The sequence below is a fragment of the Vipera berus genome, assembly GCF_964194415.1.
Source record: "Vipera berus genome assembly, chromosome: 1".
In the NCBI taxonomy this organism is placed as follows: Eukaryota; Metazoa; Chordata; class Lepidosauria; order Squamata; family Viperidae; genus Vipera; species Vipera berus.
Genome location: NC_138202.1, coordinates 69,883,423 through 69,910,584, shown reverse-complemented (window position 1 = coordinate 69,910,584; position 27,162 = coordinate 69,883,423). Strand labels below are relative to the sequence as shown.

The 27,162-nt window shown below is 37.8% G+C and overlaps 1 protein-coding gene across 3 annotated transcripts; it reads right to left on the bottom strand.

Moving 5' to 3' along the window:
* Nucleotides 1–424: 424 nt before the first annotated feature.
* TMEM62 (transmembrane protein 62) lies at nt 425–27,162 on the bottom strand. Of its 3 annotated transcripts, XM_081314344.1 has the most exons (14): nt 26,857–27,162; nt 26,094–26,205; nt 24,278–24,415; nt 23,750–23,795; nt 22,875–23,016; nt 21,290–21,414; nt 20,451–20,573; nt 19,644–19,799; nt 16,280–16,439; nt 14,268–14,381; nt 12,423–12,507; nt 10,523–10,627; nt 5,594–5,712; nt 425–2,461 (listed from the first exon to the last, which is right to left on the bottom strand). In XM_081314344.1, exons 1-14 carry the CDS (start codon nt 27,043–27,045, stop codon nt 2,135–2,137), a joined length of 1,941 nt encoding a protein of 646 aa, XP_081170470.1. In that variant the 5' UTR covers nt 27,046–27,162; the 3' UTR covers nt 425–2,134. The 3 variants fall into 3 exon arrangements, with proteins under 3 accessions (XP_081170470.1, XP_081170471.1, XP_081170472.1); XM_081314345.1 differs by lacking the exon at nt 5,594–5,712; XM_081314346.1 differs by lacking the exons at nt 26,094–26,205; nt 26,857–27,162 and adding an exon at nt 25,717–25,949.

The window sequence follows — 27,162 nt, the reverse complement described above, 5'->3', positions numbered from 1 at the left end:
GAGTCAGTTGCCAAACGCCTGAATTTTGATCACATAACCATGGACAGGGGTAGGCAACCTCGGCTCTTTTATGACTCCTGGAGTTGAAGTCCATGAGTCATAAAAGAGCCAAGGTTGCCTACCCCTGACCATGGAGATGTTCAACAGTCATAAGTGTGAAAAATGGTCACAAGACACTTTTTTTCAGTGCCATTGTAACTTGGAACAGTCACTAAACAAACTGTTGTAACTCGAGGACTACCTGTACTCCAGTAGGATTTTTTTTTACCCTGCAATTCTTATATATTTATCTGAATCAACTCCTAGTGAATTCTGCACAAATTACTTTTAAGCAGACATGAGAATGATTGTATGTGTCAAGCAACATGTTAACATTTTCAGATAAGACAGAAAAGTGTTAGCAAATACAAGATTGAATAAATAGTACACAAAAGCATTTTATTATAACAAGAGACAAATATTGGAAAAAAAAGAAATAAAAGTGCAATGTATATGCAGACCCAGCCCGTACATGCTATTAAATAAATAAGGGGGCAGGAACCAAAGGCAATATTTATATTTTTACACCATGACCGTTATATTTCTGTACAATACACATACATAGTTCCAGCCATATCATGTGCAAGATATATAGAGTATTATAACTACATCTCTTGAATTATTTTCAGTAAACATATAAACATTCAGTAAACATATAAACCCATCAGCCATACCCATCCTAATCATAAGCTCTGATTCCTGGAAACTGAAAAACATCAGGTCAGTTACTGATTCTGGCATAGGATAAATTGTATTGGACATTTAGAGAAAGACTTCTACAAGGGTTAGCCATTGTCAATAGGTGCTCATTTAATATGTGTAGTTCTATAATTGACTCATTTTCATATAAATGCTGCATACACTTAATTGTTTTTTTCACATTCATTTTAAACAAAATGCGGCACATTCTATTTTTTACTGATTATCTCAGTTCCTGCATGACAAAAGTGAAGAATATTTTATATTTCAATCTCATTGTGATCTCATTCAGCATAATAATCATGAACCAAAAAAATCAACAATATTCCCCAGCAACTGATTGTTAATAGGCTACATTGATCTGTTAAATAATATACATAAAACATTAATACTAGCAATAATCCAGAGAGCTTTGAAAGAAATTGTGTGCATTTTAGTGGATTCCTGCTTACCTGAAATCACCAGGGGAAACCAAGAATTTGAAATAAAGCTCACTTCCATAGGCAAGCAGGCAGAAAGTACATTTTCATCTGATTTCATATATTAACCTTTACATGTATGATTTGTTTAAGCATTAATTATTTGAAAAAAACACTTTATTAAGCTCACACAATATACTAAACCAAAAGATTTTGATTTTAATTTAGTTTATAAGCCACACGAGTAAATTTGCACAGCATACTCTGAAGACAGCTTTCTGAAGCAAAGGTATGCCTTTCATTAACTCTGATTATGAATCTTAACCGGCTATTATTTGGGTATCATGTTAACAACCCAGAAATTATGGACTCTGTTAGGTTATAAATAATATTATCCTAAGCGATTATATCACTTTTTTCTTGTCATGAAATCTGTTACAGTACAGTGCATATAAACAAATTTTGGCAGACTACAGAAGTTTTGTTAAAACCCAAGATAGTTTGAAAAATATTTTAAAAAATGGAGTCTGAAGCTGGGGAAATGACTGGTTTTGAAAAGGAAAGTGGGCGTAAGTGGTTGACAGACCTTCTGTTAGGGCTGAGTAAGTTACTGTTCAGCAAAGTGCGAATATCTCATGTTTAGGTAAATCATCTCGTAAACACACACAAGTAGAAACAATTACCAAACATTACCGTAGTTCATTCATAAATTTTGTTTACCATTAAAACAGTATGTGGTCAAAACCAGTGACTATTAATATAAATATAATAAAGTGGTTCCTGAGGCAAATAGTGTCACTTTTTTCTAAGTTTTATTACAGAGCAGCACAGAAGGGGTTTCATGGCAATCCTGAACCTTCATAATCAATTGTCTTTGCAACCAGAACGTAAGACATACAAACCAGAATTAGTTCACAGCTTTGCCACTTAACAATTTAAGTGAATGTATACTTCAAGCTCCTGAAAAAAAGGAAGCATTAGGAAGCTTGGTAGTTCTTCATATCTACAATAAAGGTTCTCAGCACAATAGATTCCATTGCCCAGATTCTGTAAATCAGGAAGAAGCTTAGTACAACAACCCAAGTTCTCAATGGAGAGAGAAAAAAAGAAAGAGTTCCGTATGTCTTCAGTAAGAAGTAACAGGAAAAGACTTGCCAGAAAAATAGAAGTGACATGATTAAATGGATGGGCACAGTCCAATATGGTTTGATAAGAAACAGATGAGAACGAAAAGACTGGCCTTGGCAACGCAGCAACAGGCACCAACATGTGTATGCCATCAATGGTAGGTTGAAAAACACCACCTATCAAACAAAAACAAACATTCTCAGAGCACATTCAGAATGCAGAAATAGAAATATACAGAATTATTCCAAACACTTGGCACAGGAAGCCATAAATAAAATGCATATATAGTAGATCTGTAATGGTGTGTGTCATGGCTCCGTCAGAGCTTGGTTCCAAGGAGGAGATGAAGCCAGGGCCAATGGAGGAAGATGGCACAGCCTCTCTGGTCCAGGAGGAATGACCAGAGGAGCAGGACGAGGCAGTCCCAGGTCCCTTGGGCCTCAGAAGGGTCACTAGAGAGGAAGAGGGTGCAGGATGACCAAGCGAGTGGAGAGATGGAAAGGGCAGGCAGCGGAGCAGAGGAGCAACGGAGCTCTGGAGACGAGCAATTACCTCCCCCGCCCGATCCCCAAGTGCGAAGAATGGAGAGGAGGCAGAGTCAGCACTGGGCGACCCAACTACTCAGGAGGAGAGCACCCCACCCCTGTTCACAAGGCCTAACTGGAGAATAGGATTTATGGAGACGCTGTGGTGAGGGGCTTTTGTTGGGAATGAGTGTTGTATTTGCCAGAAGCCTTGTTGTTACCGACGACTTGCTGCCTTGCTCTGCCTTGCTCTGCCTTGCTTTGCCTTGCCTAGCCTTGCCGTGTGTGAGTTTGCAATGACCCAGCTCCGCTCCGGTTTGGGCCGCAGCCATGGCAAACTCTGCGCGACGAAGACGCTCATGTCCAGGTTTCCTGAACTGTGTTTGCTCTCAGAACTGTGTTTCCTTCTCTCTCAAACCGCTAGCTTCAAGGAATTGCTTGAGGTATGTGTGCATGTTAGAGCCTTGCTCTTGGGCTTAAAGTGAACTGTAGGGTTTTCGCCGCGATCTGAAAACATACCTGTTCGAACAAGCCGGCCTGGCCTGAGGGTGGGATTGGTGGGGTTTTTTATTATCATTTTATTGGGGGTTTTATTAATGTATTTATTGTTTTTTATGGGCATGTATTTAATTACTTTTTAATTTTTGTAACTTTATGTTTTTTATTCTTGCCCTGTACACCGCCCTGAGTCCTTCGGGAGAAGGGCGGTATAGAAATATTAATATTAATATTAATAAAAGGGATTCAAGCCTTCGCATTTGCCGGTGTTGCTTACGTGCCCCACCCTGGGTCATAACTGTGTAAGAATGACAGGCTATAACTTTACAATAAAGTAGAATTAACTCATCTGGCCATGTTCCGTCTGGTCTTTCTTGCATGGCTGACAAGATCTCAGCCTCTTATAGCTAGGTTTCATCTAGCTATAATAACTAAGTTGGTAACTAAGCTGGTAACTAAAAAACTAGCGAATGTGACAACAGACAGAAATTGTTCCTATCCATGTGAAAATTCAAAATGGCCACTTTCTTCCTGGAACACTTAAAACATTGCCCTACCTAAATTTTATCTTTCAGTTTTGTACACTATGAGCCTCAGAATTTTACAATAAGCTGAAAAGCATCAAAATTTTAAAAAATTACACCCTCACATATTAAGAAACAATATATGTTACTCACTTGAGTGGGAGAACAGTTGTGTAATTAACACTCTCTCAAAACCATTGATCCCATATTAAAAAAGAATTGATGAATATATTGTCAAATGGGGAATTAAAGAAAAATGCTTGTGAAAGAGAAACTAATTCATATTTCTCAGCAGGAAGTTCTATTGATCACTACAAATATATAGAGGATTCTATGGGCCCAAGGCAGTAAACTAGTATACTTCAGTGTTTTTCAAACTTGGCTACGTGAGGCTGTGAACTTCAATTCTGGGAGTTGAAGTCCTCACATCTTAAGGTCGATGAGTTTGTAAACAAAATGACCTACTAATGAAGGAGAATATTTGTAATTCAGGGTTGAAGTGAGGGGTCCTTGGTGCTCTCTGAGCTTGGTTGTTTTCTTGTAGACATTTCATTATCCAAACTACGTAACATCTTGTTATGATGTTTGTCTGAGTAATAAAATGTCTGCAAGAAAACAACCAAGCCCAGAGAGCATCAAAGATCTCTCAAAATGACCTACAATTAACTATTAAACAATTGAAGCAATGATATTATGGCTGTCTTCAAGTCAAGTAAAAACTACAATTACAAAAGGTTTCTCCAGTGGGAAAATTCAGAAAGGTGGCTTAATATATAGAAACACAATTTCAAAATAGAATTTCTGAGCATCAACAGATCTACATATTAATGAGATAATGGAAAAAGCAGATCAGGCCTCAAGCAAATCTACCTATTCAGGTAGATGTCCATAAAATGCTCTCTGTGGAACTGCTCTGACAAATATTCAAAATTTCATCTTGTGTAAAGCTGCAACAATCAGGCCTGTTTCACATTATTTATTGTCTTACATGACCTTCAGTGACTGATCTGTGGATAGGTCTTAAAATACAGGAGATTCTAAAATCCTATTAAGGACTGGGGCGAAATTATTTGAAAGAGTGCTTCCTTTTTCAGGATTACAAGAAGCATAGCCTGGAGAGGTGTGGGGCCCCAAATGGCTGCCATTTCCCATTTACCCTGCCCCCTTGACAAAGCTGCCTTTCCCCTCCTCTGTAGTGCGCTTGGCTTACGCTTGCCCTGCCTTTACTAAAACAGGACTGTCATTTGTATTCACAAGTGGGTTAGCAGGGACACAGGAAAGGGTCTGACAGGTGTAGCAAGGCTTACTGCAATGGCCTTCCTTGGTAGGTTTATTGGCTCCCTCTTTTTAACTCATTAGTGAATTGTCAGACTACTTGGCTTTTTTCAGTCACGTTACAATTATTTGTAATATAGGTCTCAGCTCTTTTGTTTGTCATTATGGTTTTTGTGCGATTTTGTTGTAAATAAATAAATTGTTATAATAAATAAGTGCCATGAGAATCTTATTATCAAAAGGCAGGAGAGGAAGGGAGACATAAACAAATATATATATCTACTGTCAACATTATGCTATGGAATTAACAATTACATGGAAATTTAAATTTGTTCTGAATATTTTACTAAATGTACCCCTGGAAGCTTATTATAGTGATATTAACAAGCAATGCTGTCTCTTAAGTTTTTTTAATTAAACGTATTTAATTATTTAAAAAAGGGCCAGACAGAACATCAGTATCAAAAATTTATGTTGAGAGTCTTACCTGTAAAATTCCAACAAGGAAGGTTGAGCTGCCTTCAAAGAAATGGCCATTAACAATTAACCCAAAGGAAAAGCAGATGCCCACATGACCCTCTATAAGCTCACCAATAAACCAGGGTCCTGATAGGGAGGAAATGGCATTATATTAAGCACATCCACAGCATTAAATAAATATTTTTCCATTTTGAAATCCTTGCCAATAATCAGTAGAGCAAAAAAAAATCCATGAATGTAACAAACTCCTGTAAATAATACCATTGGATCAGTATAATTTATTCAGTTAATTAATTCACATATCAAACTATGCCTTGGTCACAATACTATAGACTATGGTTTTTAAACCCCAGTGGGAAGGGTTTGTTCAGCAAGTTAAATCAGAATCAAACAAACCACATTATTGAACTAGAAATTCAGGTAAATGAGGGCGGATATGATATTGTTGCCATTACAGAAACATGGTGGGACGAAACCCACAAATGGAACACACAGCTAGAGGGATTTAAATTATTTAAAAGAAATAGACTAAACAAAAGAGGAGGTGGAGTTGCTCTATATATAAGAAATAACTTTATCTCTACAGAAATAGAGCACAACAATGATGAAAACTGTAAACTTGTATGTATTTGGGTCAATATAAAAGGGGAAAAAATGACATTGCCATAGGTGTATACTATAGGCCGCCCAACCAAGCAGAGGAAATAGATGAACTTTTTGCTAGTCAGTTAACTAAGGTATGTAGGAAGCGCATCACAATAGTAATGGGGGACTTTAATTACCCTGATATCAACTGAGAGACAAATTCTGCACCAAGTGGAAGATCTAACAGATTCCTGACAAACCTAGCAGACAACTTTCTCTCCCAAAAAGTAGAGAAGGGGACTAGGGGATTTAATTCTCACTAACAGAGATGAAATGATAGAAAGTGTCAAAGCCACAGGAACCCTGGGGGGAAGTGATCATGCAGTATTGGAATTCAACATTATGGAAGCACAAGCAATAGAATACAGCCAAACTAGAGTCTTGGACTTTAAAAGAGCTAATTTCAATAAACTTAGAGAGACCTTGGGAAGAATTCCATGGATGAGAATCCTAAAGGGGAAAACAACTCAAGAAGCTTGGGAAATTTTGAAAAGTGAGATAATAAAGGCCCAGTCTAGCACAATACCAACAAAGAAGAAAAATAACAGCTTTCAAAAGAAACCAGCATGGTTGCATAAAGAACTCTCTGATAAACTGAAAGATAAAAAGGACAAATATAAGAAGTGGAAAGAGGGGCACATAACTAAGGCAGAATATCAGCAAACAGCCCGTGCCTGCAAAGATGAAGTGAGGGAAGCTAAGGCTCAAAATGAACTAAGGTTTGCGACCAAAGTAAAGAATAACAAAAAAAGCTTCTTTCAACATATAAAAAACAAGAAAAAAGTTAAGGAAATGATTGGTCCATTAGTGGGGGAAAATGGCAAGAAGGTGACAAGCAACAGGGAGAAAGCAGAACTATTTAACTCGTTTTTTGCATCTGTCTTTACACAAAGGGAAAAAGCAGTCCAACCTACCAAAACCAGTGCCATAAAAAACAGAATAGAAACACAAGTTAAGATAGGCAAGAAAATGGTAAGTGAGCACCTGTCCAGCCTAGACGAGTTCAAATCACCAGGACCAGATGGATTACACCCCAAGGTTCTCAAGGAACCGGCAGACGTGATCTCAGAACCACTGAACTATATTTTTCAAAGATCCTGGAGCACTGGGGAACTAGCAGAGGACTGGAAGACAGCTGATGTAGTTCCCATATTCAAAAAAAGGAAAAAAATAGATCCAGGAAACTACAGACCTATCAGCCTGACCTCAATACCTGGGAAGATTCTGGAAAAGATAATCAAACAACAAATCAGCGAACACCTTGACACGAACAAAGTTATCACTAAAAGCCAACATGGGTTTGTCAAAAACAGATCATGCCAGACAAACCTTATTGCATTCTTTGACCAAGTGACAAAACTAGTGGGCCAGAGGAATGCTGTAGATATAATTTACTTGGACTTCAGTAAGGCATTTGATAAAGTAGATCACAACCTACTACTTGATAAGATAGAAAAATGTGGGTTAGATAGCATCCCCACCAGATGGATTCGTAGCTGGCTGACAGGCCGTACTCAGCGTGTGGTCCTCAATGGAACTGCATCTACATGGAAGGAAGTGTGTAGTGGGGTGCCCCAGGGCTCTGTTCTGGGCCCAGTGCTCTTCAACATCTTCATCAACGATTTGGATGAGGGGATAGATGGGGAACTCATCAAATTTGCAGATGACACCAAGCTGGCAGGAATAGCCAATACTCCAGAAGACAGGCTTAAGATACAGGAGGATCTGGACAGACTCGAACACTGGGCACTATCTAACAAAATGAAATTCAATTGTGAAAAAACTAAGGTTCTACATTTAGGCAGGAAAAATCAAATGCACAGGTATAGTATAGGTGGTACCTTGCTCGACAGTAGTAACTGTGAGAGAGATCTCAGAGTCCTAGTGGACAATCACTTAAATATGAGCCAGCAGTGTGCTGCAGCTGCCAAGAAAGCCAACACAGTGCTAGGCTGCATTAACAGAGGGATCGAATCAAGATCACATAAAGTACTAATACCACTTTACAATGCCTTGGTAAGGCCACACCTGGAATACTGCATCCAGTTTTGGTCACCACGATGTAAAAAAGATGTCGAGACTCTAGAAAGAGTACAGAGAAGAACAACAAAGATGATTGGAGGACTGGAGGCTAAAACATAGGGAACGGCTACTGGAATTGGGTATGTGTAGTTTAATGAAGAGAAGGGTGAGGGGTGACATGATAGCAGTGTTCCAATATCTCAGGGGCTGCCACAAAGAAGAGGGAGCAAAGCTATTCTCCAAAGCACCTGAAAGGAGGACAAGAAGCAATGGATGGAAACTAGTCAAGGAGAGAAGCAACCTAGAACTAAAGAGAAACTTCCTGACAGTTAGAACAACTAACCAGTGGAACAACCTGCCTCCAGAAGTGGTGAATGGTCCAACACTGGAAGTTTTTAAGAAGAGGCTGGACAGCCATTTGTCTGAAATGGTATAGGGTTTCCTGCCTTAGCAGGGGGTTGGACTAGATGACCTCCAAGGTCCCTTCCAACTTCTTCTTCTTCTTCTTCTTCTTCTTCTTCTTCTTCTTCTTATTCTTATTATTATTCTTATTCTTATTATTATTATTATTATAGATTATTGTAATGTGTGAATTTAGTGACTTAAAAGATTTTTTTTTAAATTAAACATAAAGGATTCTATTTTTTTTGTATCTTATTCTTTGACTTTAAGAGAAATCAAAGTACAAATACTTTAAAATATAACTTTTACTCTCAAAATAGGCATTTTTTAAAGTGATGCTATGTTCCAATAAGTAGATGTGATTGAGAAATGTGGGTTTGACCATCACTTCTGTCATGGACTCAGTGGCTAAATCAATAAAAAAAAAGATGCATTACAAGCTGCATCATAAGCAGCAAACAGTAATATTGGAAAATATAGTGAAGATTTGAGCAAAAGTATCAGAAACATCTTGCTTTTGAGCAGGGATGCTGCTTTTTTTAATCAATGCAAGGCCTGACTAGAGGTCATCCTCAATTTATGACTACAATTGTAACCAGAATTTCTGTCACTAAGCAATATGGCTGTTAAGTGAATTCTGTGCAATTTTATGAATTTGTTGTCATGGCTGTTAAGCAGATCACTATGGCCATTAAGTAAATCAAGTCACTGCAGGGAAGCTGCAATGGCTGTACATGTGAAGACCAGTCATAAATCAGTTTTTAGCATTGTTGTATTTTCAGATGGTCATTAAATTAATAGTTGTAAGTACAGAACTACCTCTGTATGTTTCTCAATAATGCCCAGGAATTGTTCTTGGTAAGCCACTGCATACAAAGCTCACCATTTTTTTCCCTTCTTGGTATGTAGTGCCCAAGAAATCGTCTCATGTGTATCAGTTAAGCATAACAGCAAGTCTAGTTAGTTCTTGAATGGAGGGCTTTCAGAAAATTACAGGACTATATGCTAGACTGAGAAGCTGAAAAACTATCCTGGAAAAGGGCAAGAGCTAACTATTCCTATCCCGCAGTCAGGAAAACAATCTATTATACATACTCTACAGGTAGTCCTCGACTTACAATGGTTCTTTTTGTGACAGTTTGAAATTAACAACGGCACCGAAAAAAGTGACTTATAACCAGTGCTTTTTTTGTAAAAGAAAAAGGTGCCGGAACTCACATATGTCATACAACCTGCCTTGCCTACCCTACAAGGTTCCATCCAAAAAAGGTGCCGGAACTCCATTCTGAGCGTTCTATGACAAAAAAAGCCCTGCTTATAACCATTTTTTCACACTTATGACCACGGCGGCCTTCCAATGGTCAAAAATTCAAATGCTTGGCAACTGACCCATATTTTTGACTGTTGCAGTGTCCCAGGGTGATCTTCTTTTGCAACCTTCTGACAAGCAAAGTCAATGGGGAAGCCAGATTCATTTAACAACCTGAGTTACTCACTAAACAGCTGCGGTGAGTCACTTAAGAACTGGTGGCAACAAGGGTGGTAAAACGGGACAATATTCATTTAACACAGTCTTGCTTAGCAACAGAAATGTTAGACTCAATTCTGGTTGTAAGCCTAGCACTACTGTACATTACGTGTCCACAAAATCATCAGGAGCTGAGCTCTACCAGAAGGAGATTTTCCTGCTTTTTTAAAAAATCTATTAACTGTTTGGGTTTTAAAAATCTAAATAATACCAATACATGATTCAAATGGTTACATTTGTAAGAATTCATTATTTTTTTCATTTGGAACCCTATTAAAAAGTTTTGCCATAAAGTCTTTAGAAATTAATAAACTGCTTTTCCTCATTCTTCACACTTACCTAGAATGGTATATAGATTTAGCACCAAAAACGAGTAGAAAAATAAATCTGTTTTGCTGAGGACATGAAGAGAAAAAAAGGTTCGCACTGCCACCCCTGGAGGTTCTGAAACAGGAACATAATCTCAGGTCAAAATTATTGCTCGCTACTGCTGAAAACATACCAGGTCACATTTTTAGAAAGTGATACATCATCAACAGCTAGTGAGAAGCTGGATTAGAACCAGTCTTCCACTTGTTCTAGAGAAGGCAGAGTATTGGACTTGAACTGGAGACAATCCGGTTCAAGTCCACTCTTAGCCACAAAATTTATTCAAGTGATTTTTGGAGCAATCACTCTCAATTCAGTTAACCTGACAGGTTATTGTTGTGAGGAATAATTAGAGAAGTGCAACATACATTGCTTTGAACTCCTGCAAGGAAAGGTATAGAGAAATCTAACAAACTGTAATAATAAAATAAAATGTCCTAAATATATTTGTCCAAATCAATTCAAGCTGTACAATACAACCCACCCAACCACCCCTTAGGTTTTTAAATATTTAAATGTGACTCAAAAACCTATCACAAATAAAAATAAGAGAAATCCTAATGTTTAAAAATGAACTTCTATTCTGATACTGGAATCTATTAGCTACTTTATGTGATTAAAAGCTAGTCCAACCCAAATTTTTAGAATATTTCTACAAATATTCTTGTTAGAAAACCTCAAACTGTACGAGAGAATATTGTTGCTATGAAATAATTACAACTGACCTGCTGATGTTTGTCCCACCATCATGTTGCCCAAATTTGGAAAAGCAAAATACTGGAAGTACAAAGGTGGCTAGCTGAGTACAGCTTATAATCAATATTTGAGGCAATGTGGGGACTGACATAGGCATGGGGCATTTTTTTTTAAAAAAAAACCCAGTATCATTTCAACTGTGTACACCTATGTTACTGCCAACATCCGAAGCAGAACATCCAGATTCAGTCAGAGTTTTGTTCCGTACAGTATTAACCTTGTGAACTCTAAAGCTGCCTCTTTCCACTATGTACTCAAGGTGGAGAGTGATTAATATTTATACGTTATTTATATGTAAGGATGTAGGTTTATACATACGTTGTGTATAGCATGTTCAAATGTGTGTTATGTTTGTGTACACGTTTGAGGGCAAGCAACAAAAATTCATTTTTAATGTGTACCAATGTGCCCACAGTAAAAAATGACAATAAAGGTAATCTAATAACTGATATTATAATCCGCTCTAGGCAAATTAAAAGATCCTCAATGATAGCTAAGACCACATGAGAGTTTCAAATAGAAATTCACTTGGAATGTTGTTTAAAGCATTCCATTCATATATAAAAACATAGTAGGATAAGTACACTGAGCATGGCTTCTAGAATTCTTTATCAGCAGTGGCCAAATACAGAAGGGTCTATGTTTTCTTCTATATAACAAAGTAATATGTTCTGCTCTCTGCCAGGACTTCTTCTATGTGTGTGTGCATGTTGCCCTGTGCGTAGCGCAGGCTGCACACACTCTACTCTGAGACAAATGAACAGGGGAACGGGGGAGGGGGGGCAGACAAGACTTAAATTGAAATAATCTCAGTCACTGCCCAACTATCTCTCTGAGTAAGAGGCACTGTGAATTTTTTTTCTCTAATATTTTTTCTCTGCAGCCGCCAGTTGAATCTGGCCTGTTATTGAGCTAAATCTTTCTTTTGTTGGTTTTTCCCATGATAGCAAATTTAGATCAATTATGTTCAGTCTTCAGAGACTTATTCTGGACAATAAAGAGAGAACTGAGACCCTTTCCCATAATTTTTTTAAACATTCCATTAGTTTTGAAAGAAGAAAAATTAAATGGGGAGGGGACTAAAGGAAAAAAGTATCAGCATAATAGTTCTTACTTTTAAATATAGGTGTTTCTCGAAACCGGAAAATAATCAGCAAAACAACTTGAAATATAACTATTAACACAAAGAGTGCACGTACCTGGAAAAAAAAAGTCAAAAGCAGTATGATATATTTTGAAAATGAAAAATAAAAAGGTCAGCTACTATTAACTTCCTCTATTATTAAGAAATATGTGAACAGAAGCTACTTCTCTCCTGTACCACAAAGAATTTCCTAGAGACAGTAAAAAAAGTTAGGAAGGAAACAAAAAGACCAGAGTACAACCTCACCAGCTGCCAACACCAAGATACTATAAACAAAAAACAATACCCTAATCAAGAAACTACCAAGAAAACCATTGCCAAAAACGGCAGGGCAGACCACTGTATCTAAACTGAGAGCAAGCCCCATACTCACTTGCACCGATGGTGTTACCTAGTTGGGTAATGAAATCTCTGCAAGAAACAACGAAACTCGACCACTGATGATCCCACAGAAGGCAGGCTTTTTGTTGTGATTCAGGGTCAGCCTGTGGGTTCAGCAGTTGGGTCGGACGATTCAGAGGAGGAGGGGGGGTGTTGGAGAGCTTGCTGAGGATAGCCTTGAGGCTCCGCAGAGCCCTCAGCCAGGCCCTTCCCATCTGGTTATGACGCAGATCCAGCTGTGTGAGCCTGACAGTGTAGGTGAAGATGACCCACAGCTGGCCCTGTTCAAGGACGCCCGACGCAAGAGACAGTCAAGCAGGAGTAAACAGAGGAAGGCAATGGGGCACCTCGGAAGGAGGCAGAGAGAAGCCACGCCTTGAACTGTTTAAAAGGGGAATGTGTGGGAGGGCTGGTTTGCTGAAGGCAACCGTTTGAATAGCTCCTGTTTCATGGTTCGTGTCTTGTTTTGCTCTGTTTTATGTCAATAAATTTGGCAGGCTTAGTTCCAGCCTCTTGCCATTTTGTAAAGGGGTTGTCCCTGCCTTTTCTGCAGGGCCAGTAGTAGGTTGGTACAGAACACTTTTGGACAACCTGTTGCAGAGCAACGTAGGGCTTTACAGGTCACAACCAACACCTTGGGTTGCATACAGAAGCCAATCAGCAGATAGCGCAGCTCCAAAAGTAACAGGATCATCCAATTATACAGGGATACAACCACCACAGCACAGGCCACCATATCTTCTACGAGCTGTAATAATCATCCATCCATCTATCCACAACTCCACCCTAGAGGGTCCCCAGGGTAGGAGAAGGTGAGCGGAAGCTTGTTTCTAGCGCACCACATATATATTTTGCCAATACAAGCAAACCTGCCCATCTTTTCCCGGCTTCCGGGTACAGACAGGTCAGTTTGTATCAGCAGAAATTCGCAACTCGAAAGTTCATTAATAATGTCTGTATAAGGTAGTCCGCGACTTAAGGCGACCATTAGGACTCAAATTTCTATTGCTAGGAAAGGTGGTTAAGTGTGCCCGATTTCATGACCTGTTTTGTCACAGTTGTTAAGCAAATCACTGTCACCGTTAAGTGAATCATGCAGTCATTAAGCAAATCTGGCTTGCCTCGTTGACTTTGCTTGTAGGAAGCTGGTTGGGAAGACTGGAAAAATCATGTGACTCCACAAGGCTGCAACCAACATAAGTGCACGCAGTTTGCCAAGGGCCTGGATTTTGACCACATGACCATTGGATGCTTCAACAATTGTAAGGGTGAGGATCAGTTGTTAAGTCACTTTTTTCAATGCTGTGGTAACTTTCGAAAGTCAGCAAAACAAATGGTTGTAAGTCAATGACTACTTGTATCTATCTCCATATATCCATCCATCCGTCTATCCATCCATCTATTGTTCATCTCCTTATCTGAAAGAATACTTACCCATATATAATGATTAGTAAGAAGAAGCCAAGATGCCAAAAGACCAAATTTAAGAGAAAGATTTTCCTGCATAGCAAATGTGTGAAGCTGAGTGGCACTTCTGCCACTGGCATCCTAAAAACAGGACCAAAACAAGGATTACTAAACTTTTCAGTATTATGCTCCATTTTTTTATTTTTTTAGACCCCCCCACCTCCGGCTCCCCACCAAAGGGAAGATTTCTGTTAAATCAATCTGCCATGTTGCGCAAATCGGCTTTCCAGTCCTCATCTTCCTATAGATCTGCTGTTAATCAAACCATTAACCCACTGAGCCCCAATTCTAGCAGTGCCTTCTCTTATTCCCATAAGCTCATACAGTCCCTGATGTTCCTACGACACGCCTGCCAATCTTTTCAGCACCTCCCTCTCTTCCAATAATCTGCCTACCTTACTTCCTTTGAAAACGACTGGATTTTCTACACTACATTTTTTCTAAAAAATCCCTACTATCCTAGTAACACTCCTCCCCAAATTTCTACATGCCTCCATTCAATTTGGGCACTTCTGTTCTATCGTACAATATGGTAGAATAGGGAAGCAACTAATAACTATGAATAAAATGTCCAGTTTAACAACTATGGTATATTCTAACGGCAGACTTGTATATTTAAGGCTCTTCATTATTTGCTGCTTAAATACTTTCTAGCAGTCCTTACTGTACACCATTTAATTTTGGTCATATCGTTGAATGGCTGACCCATTCTTTGTTTCACTGTTTAACTCTGCTGCCAAGTAATTGAGACAAAGCCAGTCGTTTAGATTTTCTTTCTCATTCTTTTCAAGAATGGCAGGTTCCCCAACTGTTTGGGTTAGTAGAATCATTTGATATCACATTGTCATAAAATGCCTGCTAACGTGGGCTTGCCCAGTCAGAAAATATCCATTTACCAGAAGGAGCCGTGGTGGCACAGTGGTTAGAATGCAGTTGTTGTTGTTGTTAGTTGTGAAGTCGTATCCGACCCATCGTGACCCTATGGACAACGTTCCTCCAGGCCTTCCTGTCCTCTACCATCTTCTGGAGTCCATTTAAGCTCACGCCTACTGCTTCAGTGACTCCATCCAGCCACCTCATTCTCTGTCATCCCCTTCTTCTCTTGCCCTCAATCTTTCCCAGCATTAGGCTCTTCTCCAGTGAGTCCTTCCTTCTCATTAGGTGGCCAAAGTATTTGAGTTTCAACTTCAGGATCTGGCCTTCTAAAGAGCAGTCAGGGTTGATCTCCTCTAGGACTGACCGGTTTGATCGCCTTGCAGTCCAAGGGACTCGCAGGAGTCTTCTCCAGCACCAGAGTTCAAAGGCCTCAATTCTTTCTTTGAGAATGCAGTTATTGTTGGCTAACTCTGCCCACTGCCTGGAGTTCGATCCTGACTGGCTCAAGGTTAACTCAGGCATCCATCCTTCTGAGGTCAGTAAAATGAGGATCCAGATTGTTGGGGGCAATATGCTGACTCTGTAAATGGCTCAGAGTGGCTGTAAAGCACTATGAAGTGTTATATAAGTCTAAGTGCTATTGCTAGTGAGAGGCTACCGTCATCTTCCTACATGAATTTCCTTCTCCTCTCCCCTCCTTCTTCCTGCTTTTGTGCAATACACAGAATTCTGAGAAAAATCTGCAATATATTGGGGACGTTTTTATTTCGGAAATGAAGTATTATACTTGAGGTGGGTGCTCTGCAGCATGTTAGATTCCCTTTTAATTTTTCATATTAACATAATTTTTTAAAAAAAATGAAGTTGGCTATGGAGCCTGATGGGTGTTTAGAGGCACCTGTGGATATATTGGTGTCTACAGATACCATGTTGTTGAAACATACCTATCCTTATGCTGTGCATGCTGCTCCTGCTTAGAGAGGCTGGAAGGCAGTAATATCCCCAAGTTTACCTACTGAATAATCATGGATAAGCAGAAATTCTGCCAAATGCATTTTTCAGTAAATATATGATAGTATGATGAACAGTAGCAGAGAACTCACCTTGACGGTCACAGCTATCTGATGAAATCCTTGACTGTAATTTTGGGGGGACCATTTCAAGACATAGAGAGGTCCAGACACCTGAATAGCATCTCCAAGATAAATGTCATCAATCATGATCTTGACAAACTTGATAGGAGAAGGAGAGAAGGCCAAAATTCTAAGTACAAGAATATAGTGGGACTTATTAATGATATCACAGATATGCTTAAATTAAAAGCCAATATGTTTACATGTACTGTAACACTATAGGAGAAAAACATATTCCCCTCACTGAAGAATTTATAACAATTTGCTATCTCATTGTAGTCCTGACTGTGATAAATAAAAGATAGAATTGGTAGAATTGTTTGGAAAAGCAATGTAAAATAAAAGTGGTTTGTTACAGCAGCATAGTAAAAGAAAAATGCAGGGGAACATAACTTCAGCCTTTGCTCACTACTATAATCTACACATTCTAGCAGATAAATGGGGTGATAAAATAATTTCAAATTTTATTATTGTTTGAGACATTATTATATAGTATAAAAAGAACCATGCTTCTTTTTTGTATATATTTTATTGGTATTTTTTAACATAACATAGATCATTCAGTAATTTGTAAACAGTATGTTGTCTGGGTAACATTTATAAGACAATCTTTAACAATTGATTTCTATAATCTATATTCCATGTGTTAATTTCAGTTGATTTCCCCTTTCCCCAAAGTATCTTTCTTTGCAAAACATTAGATTAAAACAATTCTCATTATTTTGATAAACAACAATTAAGTATATAGTTTTTCCAATAATCCTATTTGTCATTGTCATTTTAGTTGCCTTATCGTAAATCCTGTTACCGTGCTTATTTCAGCTTATTTCTCCCCCCAAATTCTAAATATTCTTACTAGTGACAGTTTTCTCAACAATTAACTACATTTACATTGGTGGATTTAATTCTATTTTTTCCATATAAGCCCTCTCATACTTTTATATTTCTTAATCAATAAGTAAAAAAGTAGAAAGAGAAAGGAAAAGAGACAAAAAAGGAAAAAAAGACAGAAAAAAGAAAGCCAAAAGCACTGAGATACAAAAAATAACATACGACTGAAGATATGTATCCATCCTAATTTAATATATATTTATACCCTCATTTTATTCTTTTTGACCATAGCTGAGAATGTATTTAATCTATTTAAACTTTAAGCATTCCATTCAGTAGATCTAATCATCTAATCTTTAACTCTCATTCAAAATACATTTTTATGCTTTTCTTATCGTCACATTTAAATAACTAAAATGTTTGTTTTAAATCATTTCAACTTTTTTTTACAGAAAGGAAAAAGAAAAAAAATTGTATTATTAAAAAAAAATTCATCCAAGAGTAATATATTCCAAAGTTTTTCCATTTTTAGCCATATTCAAACAAATGTTTCTTTTTTAAGTATTCTCTCTGATATGTTCCATCATCTATTTTCTTGATTTCCATTTTAATCTTTTTTCCTCTGGCCATTGCCTTTCTTAATCAGTATGTTTTGCTGCATCATTCGTTTCCCTGCAAAGTATTTTTTCTCATTCTTTTCCTTATCTTCAAAGTTGCTTGGACGTGTTGAAATATTTCCCATTTGAATTAAATCATGATTTTTTATTTTATACGGTTCCATCTTTAAATCTCTATCCTCAGAATTATGTTCAGTCATCTCTACTGTATTTTCCTGAGAAATTTCTTGGAGTGAAATTAAGTTGGAGATAAGTTGATTCATACTCTCAAGGTTGTTCTGTATTTCTTTGTGGTTTAAAATCATTGTCCTTTGAAATTGTTGCCGCTTATCATGTTTCCTTTTGTAAAGTATTCATTGCTTCAGATTTGTTACTCTCACTTTGTTTACATAGCTGCATTTTTTAAGAACTTTGAGGGTCAGAGAAAAAAAATCCTCACCCACCAGTAGGTGTCAGCATTTCCTCATTTTTCAGGTCTTTCTAGTCTTTTTTTCTCTCTCTAAAGGGTAAGTTTCGCCGCTTCCGGTAACCAAAAGGAGGGAGTAAAATCCCCCTCCTTTCCCCCCCCCCCGAGATCTCTTATTTTTGGGACTTTCTTCTTCAGGAAAATAGGTAGGATAGATAAAATCAATATTCTTACCCAGATTCAAGCATGCTGTTTAAAATCCGCTTAGTTTAAAAGCTTATGACTTCCGTTGTTTTCAGCTGTGACTGGACATGAAGTTAGCCAGCCTTTTCTTCTGTTAGTTTCTGGGAGGCTTCTCCTGGACCGTTCGGGGAGACCACTGTCTCTCCTAAGTCCCTGGGATTTCCTTCCTTCATTCCACCCCTTCAGGGTGGGTTCTGGCCCCTTAGGGTCCCCAACAAAAAGAAATTTCAGCCGAAGGGTTTGGCATTCCGAATCTTCCGACTGCTCCGCTGGAAAACAGGAACCGGAAGCCAAAAAGAACCATACTTCTATGGTATTCCTCTCTGAATAAACAATACAAATGGTAGTACTTCTTGGTAAGACTGTTACCTTCCAGTTAAATGAATTTTTGGCTAAAGCTTCTTTTACAATTCAAACCTCTGCAGTCAAAGTAAGCACCAATGGAATCTAACTATGTCCTTAACTACAAATGCTAATTCAAGTTATGCAAGTAATTCTCTTCTTTGCAGAGGACAAAGTGACCACAAGTATTCTTGTTTGGATTTTATTTTTTTACCTAAAACACTGTGTGAACCCAGCTCATTATGCTTTTATTCAATGAAACATGGAAAAACAAATCAGGGCTCAGAAGCTTGCATAAACCTAGTTACTGCCCATGCTTATACTGTGTTAAGCAATCTTGTATTTTACTTTGTGTGTCATTTCAACTCAGGCTATGGGTCAAAATGCAGCTAAGGCAAAACAGGGGAACGATAGTTTGTAATAATTGTTTAATATTGGCTAGCTTGCTATTAGTATGGTTTTACTATGTTATCTGAAATTAGATATTTTGTTGCTGGACAAAGCAACTACCATTATTTTGCCAGAAGAAAGGGTTCCTAGAGCATTGACAAAGCAGAGCTACTTCAGAAGAAACATCTCTGTTGTTACAGTCCTTTTCACCATTCACAGTATGCAAGGAATTAATTGTGGAGGTAAAGGATTTAACTATTCCTTCTCCCCCTACCATCCTCCATGATATGACCTAATTGAGCCACCATGCTTTTTCTATTTTTTACTTTTTTTTAAAAAAAAGAACAATAAACAAGCAATGAGAAAGTTGGCTGAAAAATTTAGACTTTGCAGCAAAGATGATGCAAGCAACTGCAAGAGTGATTAACTTGACCGGCAGGTTAGCCCCCACATCGTTGCTAATATTTCTATGAAACTTCCATATGTTTCAAAACACGTAAGTTACCTAATATGGGTAGAATGAAGAATTCTCTGTAGCGGTTCGTGAGCATAGCTACTATAAAGGTATGATTTAGGATTGGTGATAAGAACTACAGGCCATTCTTCAAATTTCAGGTCAGCAAAACTGAAGAGATCGTGATCAAAAGCAAGAATCCGATACCTGATATGCAATAATTAAAATAATATTTTAATTAACAAGGAACATCTTAAAGAATAAAAGCCCATTGTTCAGATATTTATTTATTTATGTTATTAATTGTATATGCCACCCATCTCCCTAATAAGGTGATTCTGGGCCACTTATAGATCACAAAAAGATAAATAGAAAAGCAATAAAAATTTTCAAATTATGCAAAAAACAAAACAAAAAACCCAGGAACCAAGAGACAGATGGTACACGGATAAGTTCACCTTACCCTGTCAGCCATCTCCAGTGGTGAGCAGCCCCTTCGTGTCCCCAAACTAGCTAGCAAAGTCATGTTTTAACACCCTTCTGGAAGGCCAAAAAGATTGGAAAGTTTTTCCTTTTGGTGGTACGGAATGGATCACAGTGAAAAAGGCTCTTGTATTTGACCTTCCCACTGGACTTCCTTAGCAGACGCGATCTGTAGCAGACCTCTTTTGCTGGCACGAATGTGTGAGTTAGTCCCTTTGGAGTGAGATGGCTCCTCAGATACTCTTGACTCATGCAATATAGGGCTTTAAAAGTAATTGAAATATACCCCATCCAGACCTCTACAGCTTCCAGACACTAAGAAATGATAGAAAATAGAAAAAAAATAGATTGCCTTTGCGTTGGACATTTACTTACTTCCTATTATCCTTCCAGTCTCCCAACTCCAGTTCTAAAGTTCCATCAGGATGACGAGTATGAAGGACAGGCATCAGACCACCCAATGTATGGAAATGCCCACACAAATAAACTAAGGCAAAGCTAATCAAAGCAAAATATATCATTAATGTATAGCATACAATATCATTACTCTGAACTTTTGCCATTATACAGTCTAAGAAAAGAAACCATGAGCTTAGCAACTATAATTTAAAAAAACAAACTATGTCTAACTATTAAAAATACTAGGATTACTGAATTAAAAGAGGGGAACTCAAAGCTAGAGATGGATCCAAAATTCATACTATGCTATCTAAACAACTGAAAATAAAAAATAGTGCCAAGAAATGCTGTAAAACTGAGAACAGACAAATACCCTCAGTATAGAATTAAACTACATCAAGCTTGTCTGACTTCATCTAGCAGTCAATACTGGGCATTTTCTGCACATTATTGTTCAGAACTTGGTGATATTATAAATTATGAAGGAGATGATGTCAAAGGATAGTACAGGGATGACAACTTGGTCTGTACTGCCTTGTAACCCGGTGAGTAAGTCTCTGTAAAATGAGCAGGAGACTGTGGTTTTGACTTCTCCATTACAGGAGCATGCGTGTCCTGGGAAAGGGGATCTACTTAGGAAAGGGCATTGCAACATGAAGAACTATTATTTTTAGAAATATTAGCTTCTGACCAATTAACAATGTAATTTTAACAATAATTATTTCTTGTTATTTATTAATACAAAATGAATGATTTATTTTAAAAAGCAGAAGATAAACAATTGATATATTTCAAAAAAAATTTTTAAATAATACCGCATGGCTGTTCGTATTCCTGGAGATACAGAGATGATTGATGAGGTAGGGTAATGACCAAACAAAATGGTATGGTTACTATCGTGACTTTCTGAGATCAGTGCAGACAACTCCGCCATTTTATTCTGAAATGAAAAGGTGCAAAAGTTTTAATAGTAAATTGACTGCCAACAGTCAACACATACATGCAATTTTTAAACACAATATTAGTACTGGAAGCCATGAACATCTTTAAAGTCCTAGTTACGAATAAAGTTTAATATTTGTAAGCCACTCAGAATCACCTCTAGATGAAGTGGGAAGCACACAAATTTAATAAAATGAATAAAGAAGAAACATCTCCAAATGGCTCCTATTTAAGAGTTTAAAAAAACAGATTTTATTTTTATATCCCCAAACACACACAGGAGGTATATGTTGGAGTACAATGACAATTTCTCACATAGCTGTCAAGAAGTCCCTACAAAAAGGAAAAAAAGGAGCTTCCGGTTTGCCATCAGCGCCTTCAGACGCATGGAGGCGAACTCCGTCTTCAGTGTCCGATTTCATCCCACTGGGGGACCCTGGAAAGGGTCGATAAGTCACCCCGCTTCTATATCACACTGACAACATGATCATGAGACAACAGTAGAATATTTAAGAAAAACAATCTCAACAGATTGTCTTAATACTCTTTTTATGATTATCACTGACAGATTCCCTTGAGGAAATATTTAGTAGATAATTAGATGATGGCCTTCCTATAGAACCTATCTATTCCTGAAGATTGCTCTGTGACCCAAAGTAGGGGCATTTTTCCCCCTTTGCAGCTAATGAATGCAATGGAGGTTTATGTGCAAGGAAAGCATAACAAGGAATGGGTGTTTTGCTAGAGACATATATTATTGCAAAACTACTTAAATCTCCATTGATCCTTTGTTCCATAGGAAACTAAATCTCATGAAAAGATTTGGTGACTGCAAATAAAACTCATGCCACAGGAGACTAAATTCACTATCTCTCTGAAAATAGATGTGAAGTATACCAACATCACTGATAAAATATTACATTATCTCAAAGACTGAAAGTAGGAAGAAATACTGACAAATATATGTGAATACAGGTAGTCCTTGACTTACGACCACAATTGAGCCCAAAATTTCTGTTGCTAAGCGAGACAGTTGTCAAGTGAGTTTTGCCCTATCTTATGGTCTTTCTTGCCAATTATTAAGTGAATCACTGCAGTTGTTCAGCTAGTAACATGGTTGTTACGTGAATCTGGCTTTCCCATTGATTTTGCTTATCAATAAATGATCACATGACCCTGGGAAACTGCAATGTCATAAATATGAACCAGTTGCCAAGCATCTGAATTTTGATCACGTGACCATGGGAATGCTATAATGATCGTGTGAAAAACTGTCATAAGTCCATTTTTTTCACTGTTATTACTTTGAACATCCCTAAACGAATTATTGTAAGCAGAGGACTACCTGTACTTGGAACATTTCATTCAGACATTATAGTTAACATATGTAAGACACACAACTGGCCTCAATTTTTTCTGATTTTTTGATTTGATAAAACATTGTTTTTTTAACATTACCGCGTTTAACATCCCATAGAAATTGTAGGGTCTCTTGGGACCTGGATCAAGACTTGCATCCACACAAGTGAAAGAATATTTTCCAAAAGGTGTTCTATGAACGTAATGAAAGGAGCCATCTTTCTGCCACGCAGAATATTTCCTGCCAAAGAAAAGGACTTTAAGAAAAATCTAATCAGGAGAAATATGCTACCTGAGAAGCTTGTAAGGATAACAGAGATGTTAACAGAGATGCATTTGGGCTCAGTTCACCACCATTCTTAGTTAGCCAAATAATAATAGTAGTACTACTACTAGTAGTAGTAATAATAATGATGATGATGATGATGATGTGACTTAAATTTCAAAACTTACAATTTCCTCACTCCTTCCTTCAGAAGATTAAGGAAAAAATGCAGCAACCGAATAGTACAGAAAGGAGAAAAGCGCAACATAGAATCAGTAAGATAAAGTCTTGGTTACCTATAATTGGAGAGCCAGATTAGTATATGGTTAAGGCATTAGGCTAGAAACTAGAACACTTGGATTCTAGTCCTGTCCTGGACACAAAGCCAGCTGGGTGATCTTGGGCTAATCACTCTCAGCCCTTAGGAAGCACGCAATGGCAAACCACTTCTGGGGGAAAAAAGGGACTTGTCCAGGCAGTCTTTCATAATTGGACACAATTGAATAGAAGGGGAAACCCTATAACTGATCTTAAAATACTTAATTGATAAAATGTGTTTAGAGTCAACTTTTCGGTACATGTATCTTGTTTAAATAGAAATTTCTGTTCGGTGTATATTTTTCTGGACTGCTGAAACCATAAAAAAATTGATTTTTTTTCCACTGTATATTTTCTGGACTGCTGAAACCATCATCACATGCTAACATACCTGTAGTAATTACGAACATTCTCCAGACTAGGAATGTTGAATGTATCTGCAATGAAAATGGTAAACATTTTGATCTAATTTCATGATAAAGCTAGGAATAAAAAAGTAGTCTTAAGTTTAAAAAAACATCATTGCAGTTATGAACTTGAAAGAGAAGCAGGATGGCTAGGGAGTAAAACAAGATTTTTTGCATAAACCAAATGCTAACAGGCTTTTGGGCGAAGCTAAAATTATATTATTTAAGGAAATTTACAACAGAATGGCCAAAATAAAAATTACAAGAAAACCTAAAAATATAAACAATATTCTCTTACTTTAAGTATATATTTATACTTTTCATAGTAATTCCATTTTTTAAAATGTTATGGTATATAAATGATTTAAATAATTTATGTAATATCATATCATATAATTTATGCAATATCAAAAAATTAAACAAGATTAAATGAGGGGTTATGACAGTCTAGCATTTCCTAATGATCAACAGAAAGTTAGAATTACGTGCCTAAAGTCTTCTCTCTGTCTTACCATGATTTCCTTTTATATCTATCCATTTTGTTTTTTCCATGACCTTAGATCTTTTGAGGATTGTCTGGTAAGTTTGCCACTCCACCTCAAACTGATCAGACCCAAATCCATCCTTTGTTTTGGCATCAGTCAAGTCACCTATTTAATGAATAGAGAATAGCTTCAGAACCCAACGAACAACAGAAGAATGCAGAATAAACCAAATGCCAGTGACAACAAGCTATTTAGAAATCAGGTTTGACACCGACTTCAGCATATAACCACATTATTATGACTGTATGTTTCCTTTGAATTTACAGAAAATGTCAGTATTTGCACTCTACACATTTTTATATAGGGTTTATATTCTACAGCAGACCTGGGCATTTTACGACCCGCAGGCCACATCTGGCCCATAGAGGTGGCAGGGGAAGTGAGGGCAGCGGTGGCACCCTATATAACAGTCCCAGTTTCTTCTGTCACCTCTTGGGAAAATGGTTTATTCCTGCTGTACAGCATATCAGAATTTGCAAAATTTTGCTTTAATCAGACGACCTGGCTCTTCCTCTCAGTAAACATAATAAATCATAGATAGGCTTTCATTAAGAAATTGTCTGAACCAGAGAATCTGGTTCAGAACAAGATTTCTGAAGAACAAGGCAAAGCAGACAGTTTAGCTTTTTCATCAGCTCCTATCCCAAACTAACTCTGAATAAAGTCCTTTAATTTTAAATTCTATTAGCCATATAGGAGTGAGGCGCAATGCCATACAGCACTGTAAAGAAGCATGCAGTGGGGTGATCTGACCCTTCATCCAAACCTAGATAGCCTACCAGCTACTGCCAAAGATACTTTAGAAGTGGCTTAAAATATATTCATAGACTTTCCACACTATAAAAAAGACTAACTATCATCTAATAAACTGCAAGATCATCGACAAGTGCTAGTGACCCTCAACTAGCCAACTTTTTTTCTTAACCAGCTGCATGTAGTATTTATATATATCCATATTAGCATACTAACAGGCCACTAATCTTAACTAGATTAACTCTGTTTCTAAGGTCAGCAAAAAAAATAATATCGATGAGGTGTTTCTTGAAAGATCTCAGATTAATATTAATACCAACTAGTTATTCAACTTCTCTGTATGTATACATGCATTTAAGTGTATAACAAATGATAAACAGAATGCCAAACAATCAGTAGATAAACATCTTGGACAAATAAGTCCAAGGTTAATCTCATAAATATGCAAGCCAGTCTTTCCACTCCAGACAAGATATTTTGTGGACATATTATGATTGAAAAAGTTCATTTTGTGCCACTCAGAGGATGAGGGGTCTTAACAGAGCTCTCAAACAAATATTTAGGCACAAAATCATATGATGGGCTGACATGTTAATATAGTTTTGGGGGATACTACTTCAATTACCCAATCTGACTTATAGCCATGGACTTACCTTGTGGTTTGCCATCCAAAACTAAGATGGTCTAACAGCCCAGTTTAACTTTTTTGGAATTAGTCAATGTTAGCGGATTGTTATCAGAGGAATAAGTCTAGATAAATAAACTGCATACTTTTGTCTGCAAGAGAAAGTAAATATGCAGTTGCAAAAGTGGCAGAAAGTGGAGAACAGGAACTGTTTCTGGTATTTCAAGTTTTTGGGGATCCCTCTAATGCTTAGAACTTATGTAATAACCTTTCAGTGGCCTAGCTTGTGTTTTTTTAAAATTTTTAAAGGCAGTCCTACCAAAGAAGTAACCAGCACTGCAGCATATTCCTGAAAGAAGTTAGGGTGTAATATATAAAAAAAATGAAACAAAAAAAAATCCTCACCTGTCACTAAAGTAAGAGCAGGTTGAATTATGGGAATTGTTTCCTTACAGAACTTCTCAAAATCAGAAGTTCGACTGGGACTCACAAACTTACTGATATGCAGATCTGTTACCTACAATAATAACAGGCTGTTAAAAAATAAGAAAGTAGACATCTAGTAACTCTTTACAAAAACAGTTGTGTACCAGAAAGATCTACAAAAAAGTGTTAACTGAAAAAAATCTTGATTCCAAACAATAATAGTTTAATTTCACAACTAGCCATTTTAGATGACTCATAGTTTCCCAAGCATACAATGAAACACATCTTTAAAATTCATGTAGTGTACAGCAGAACAGATCAGCAACTCATTTTACAGGGTTACCCCCCACCCGCCCTCCCCAAAAAGATACCAATGCACAGTATCACTAAACAGGATTCAACAGTATAATGAACTTTTCTATGGTTCGTGAACAGCTGATTCAAGTCATCCCAATCCAGCAAGTTGGAAAAGTGACTTCCTCTTTATTGATTGGAACTAATCATTTCCTCCTCTTTCATCACTTAATAGTGTCTCCGATTAGTCTCGCCTTTTACTATTTTTCCCTCTACCCTTCTGAATCTGGGGGGAGAAGAAAACCGGTCTCCTGAAACCCGAACGTAATTTGAGTGAGCCACGTATGATTCTCTATCAAAAATGCAGCATCTTCTAACGGGTCTGAGCAATTGAAGAGAAGAAACCAGCGCCGGCAGCTTGCACCCCGCGCCATCCGCCGCCACTTGCCTGAACCACCCAGAAAAGGTTGTTGGCTTCCGCCCCGGGCGCCGGCTCGGAAGCGAAGGAGCGAGCCGGGAGCCGGGGTTGCTGTGGCCCCGCAAAACTGTATCGATCCATCAACACTGTCACCGTCACCACCGCCACCGCCATCAGCCCAGCCACCAACCGCAGCATTTTCGTCGGGCTCTTCCGCATCCACTGCCAGGGGTGGATCAACGTCCCGGTCTTCAACCGGCAACGGGCCACAGCCACCCACTTCCGCCCCCGGCTGCCGGCTCTGCGGGGTCCTACGCCACTCAGCTTCTATTAGCC

Bases quoted from the DNA above. Each gene is read 5' to 3' on its own strand.
- TMEM62 (XM_081314344.1), bottom strand. From the start codon at position 27,045: ATGCGGAAGAGCCCGACGAAAATGCTGCGGTTGGTGGCTGGGCTGATG. The intron at 19,800-20,450 runs GTAAGTAAATGT...ATTGCATATCAG, and splicing joins GACTGGAAGGATAATAGGAA to GTATCGGATTCTTGCTTTTG. The intron at 14,382-16,279 runs GTGAGTTCTCTG...TCCTGTTTTTAG, and splicing joins AGATAGCTGTGACCGTCAAG to GATGCCAGTGGCAGAAGTGC.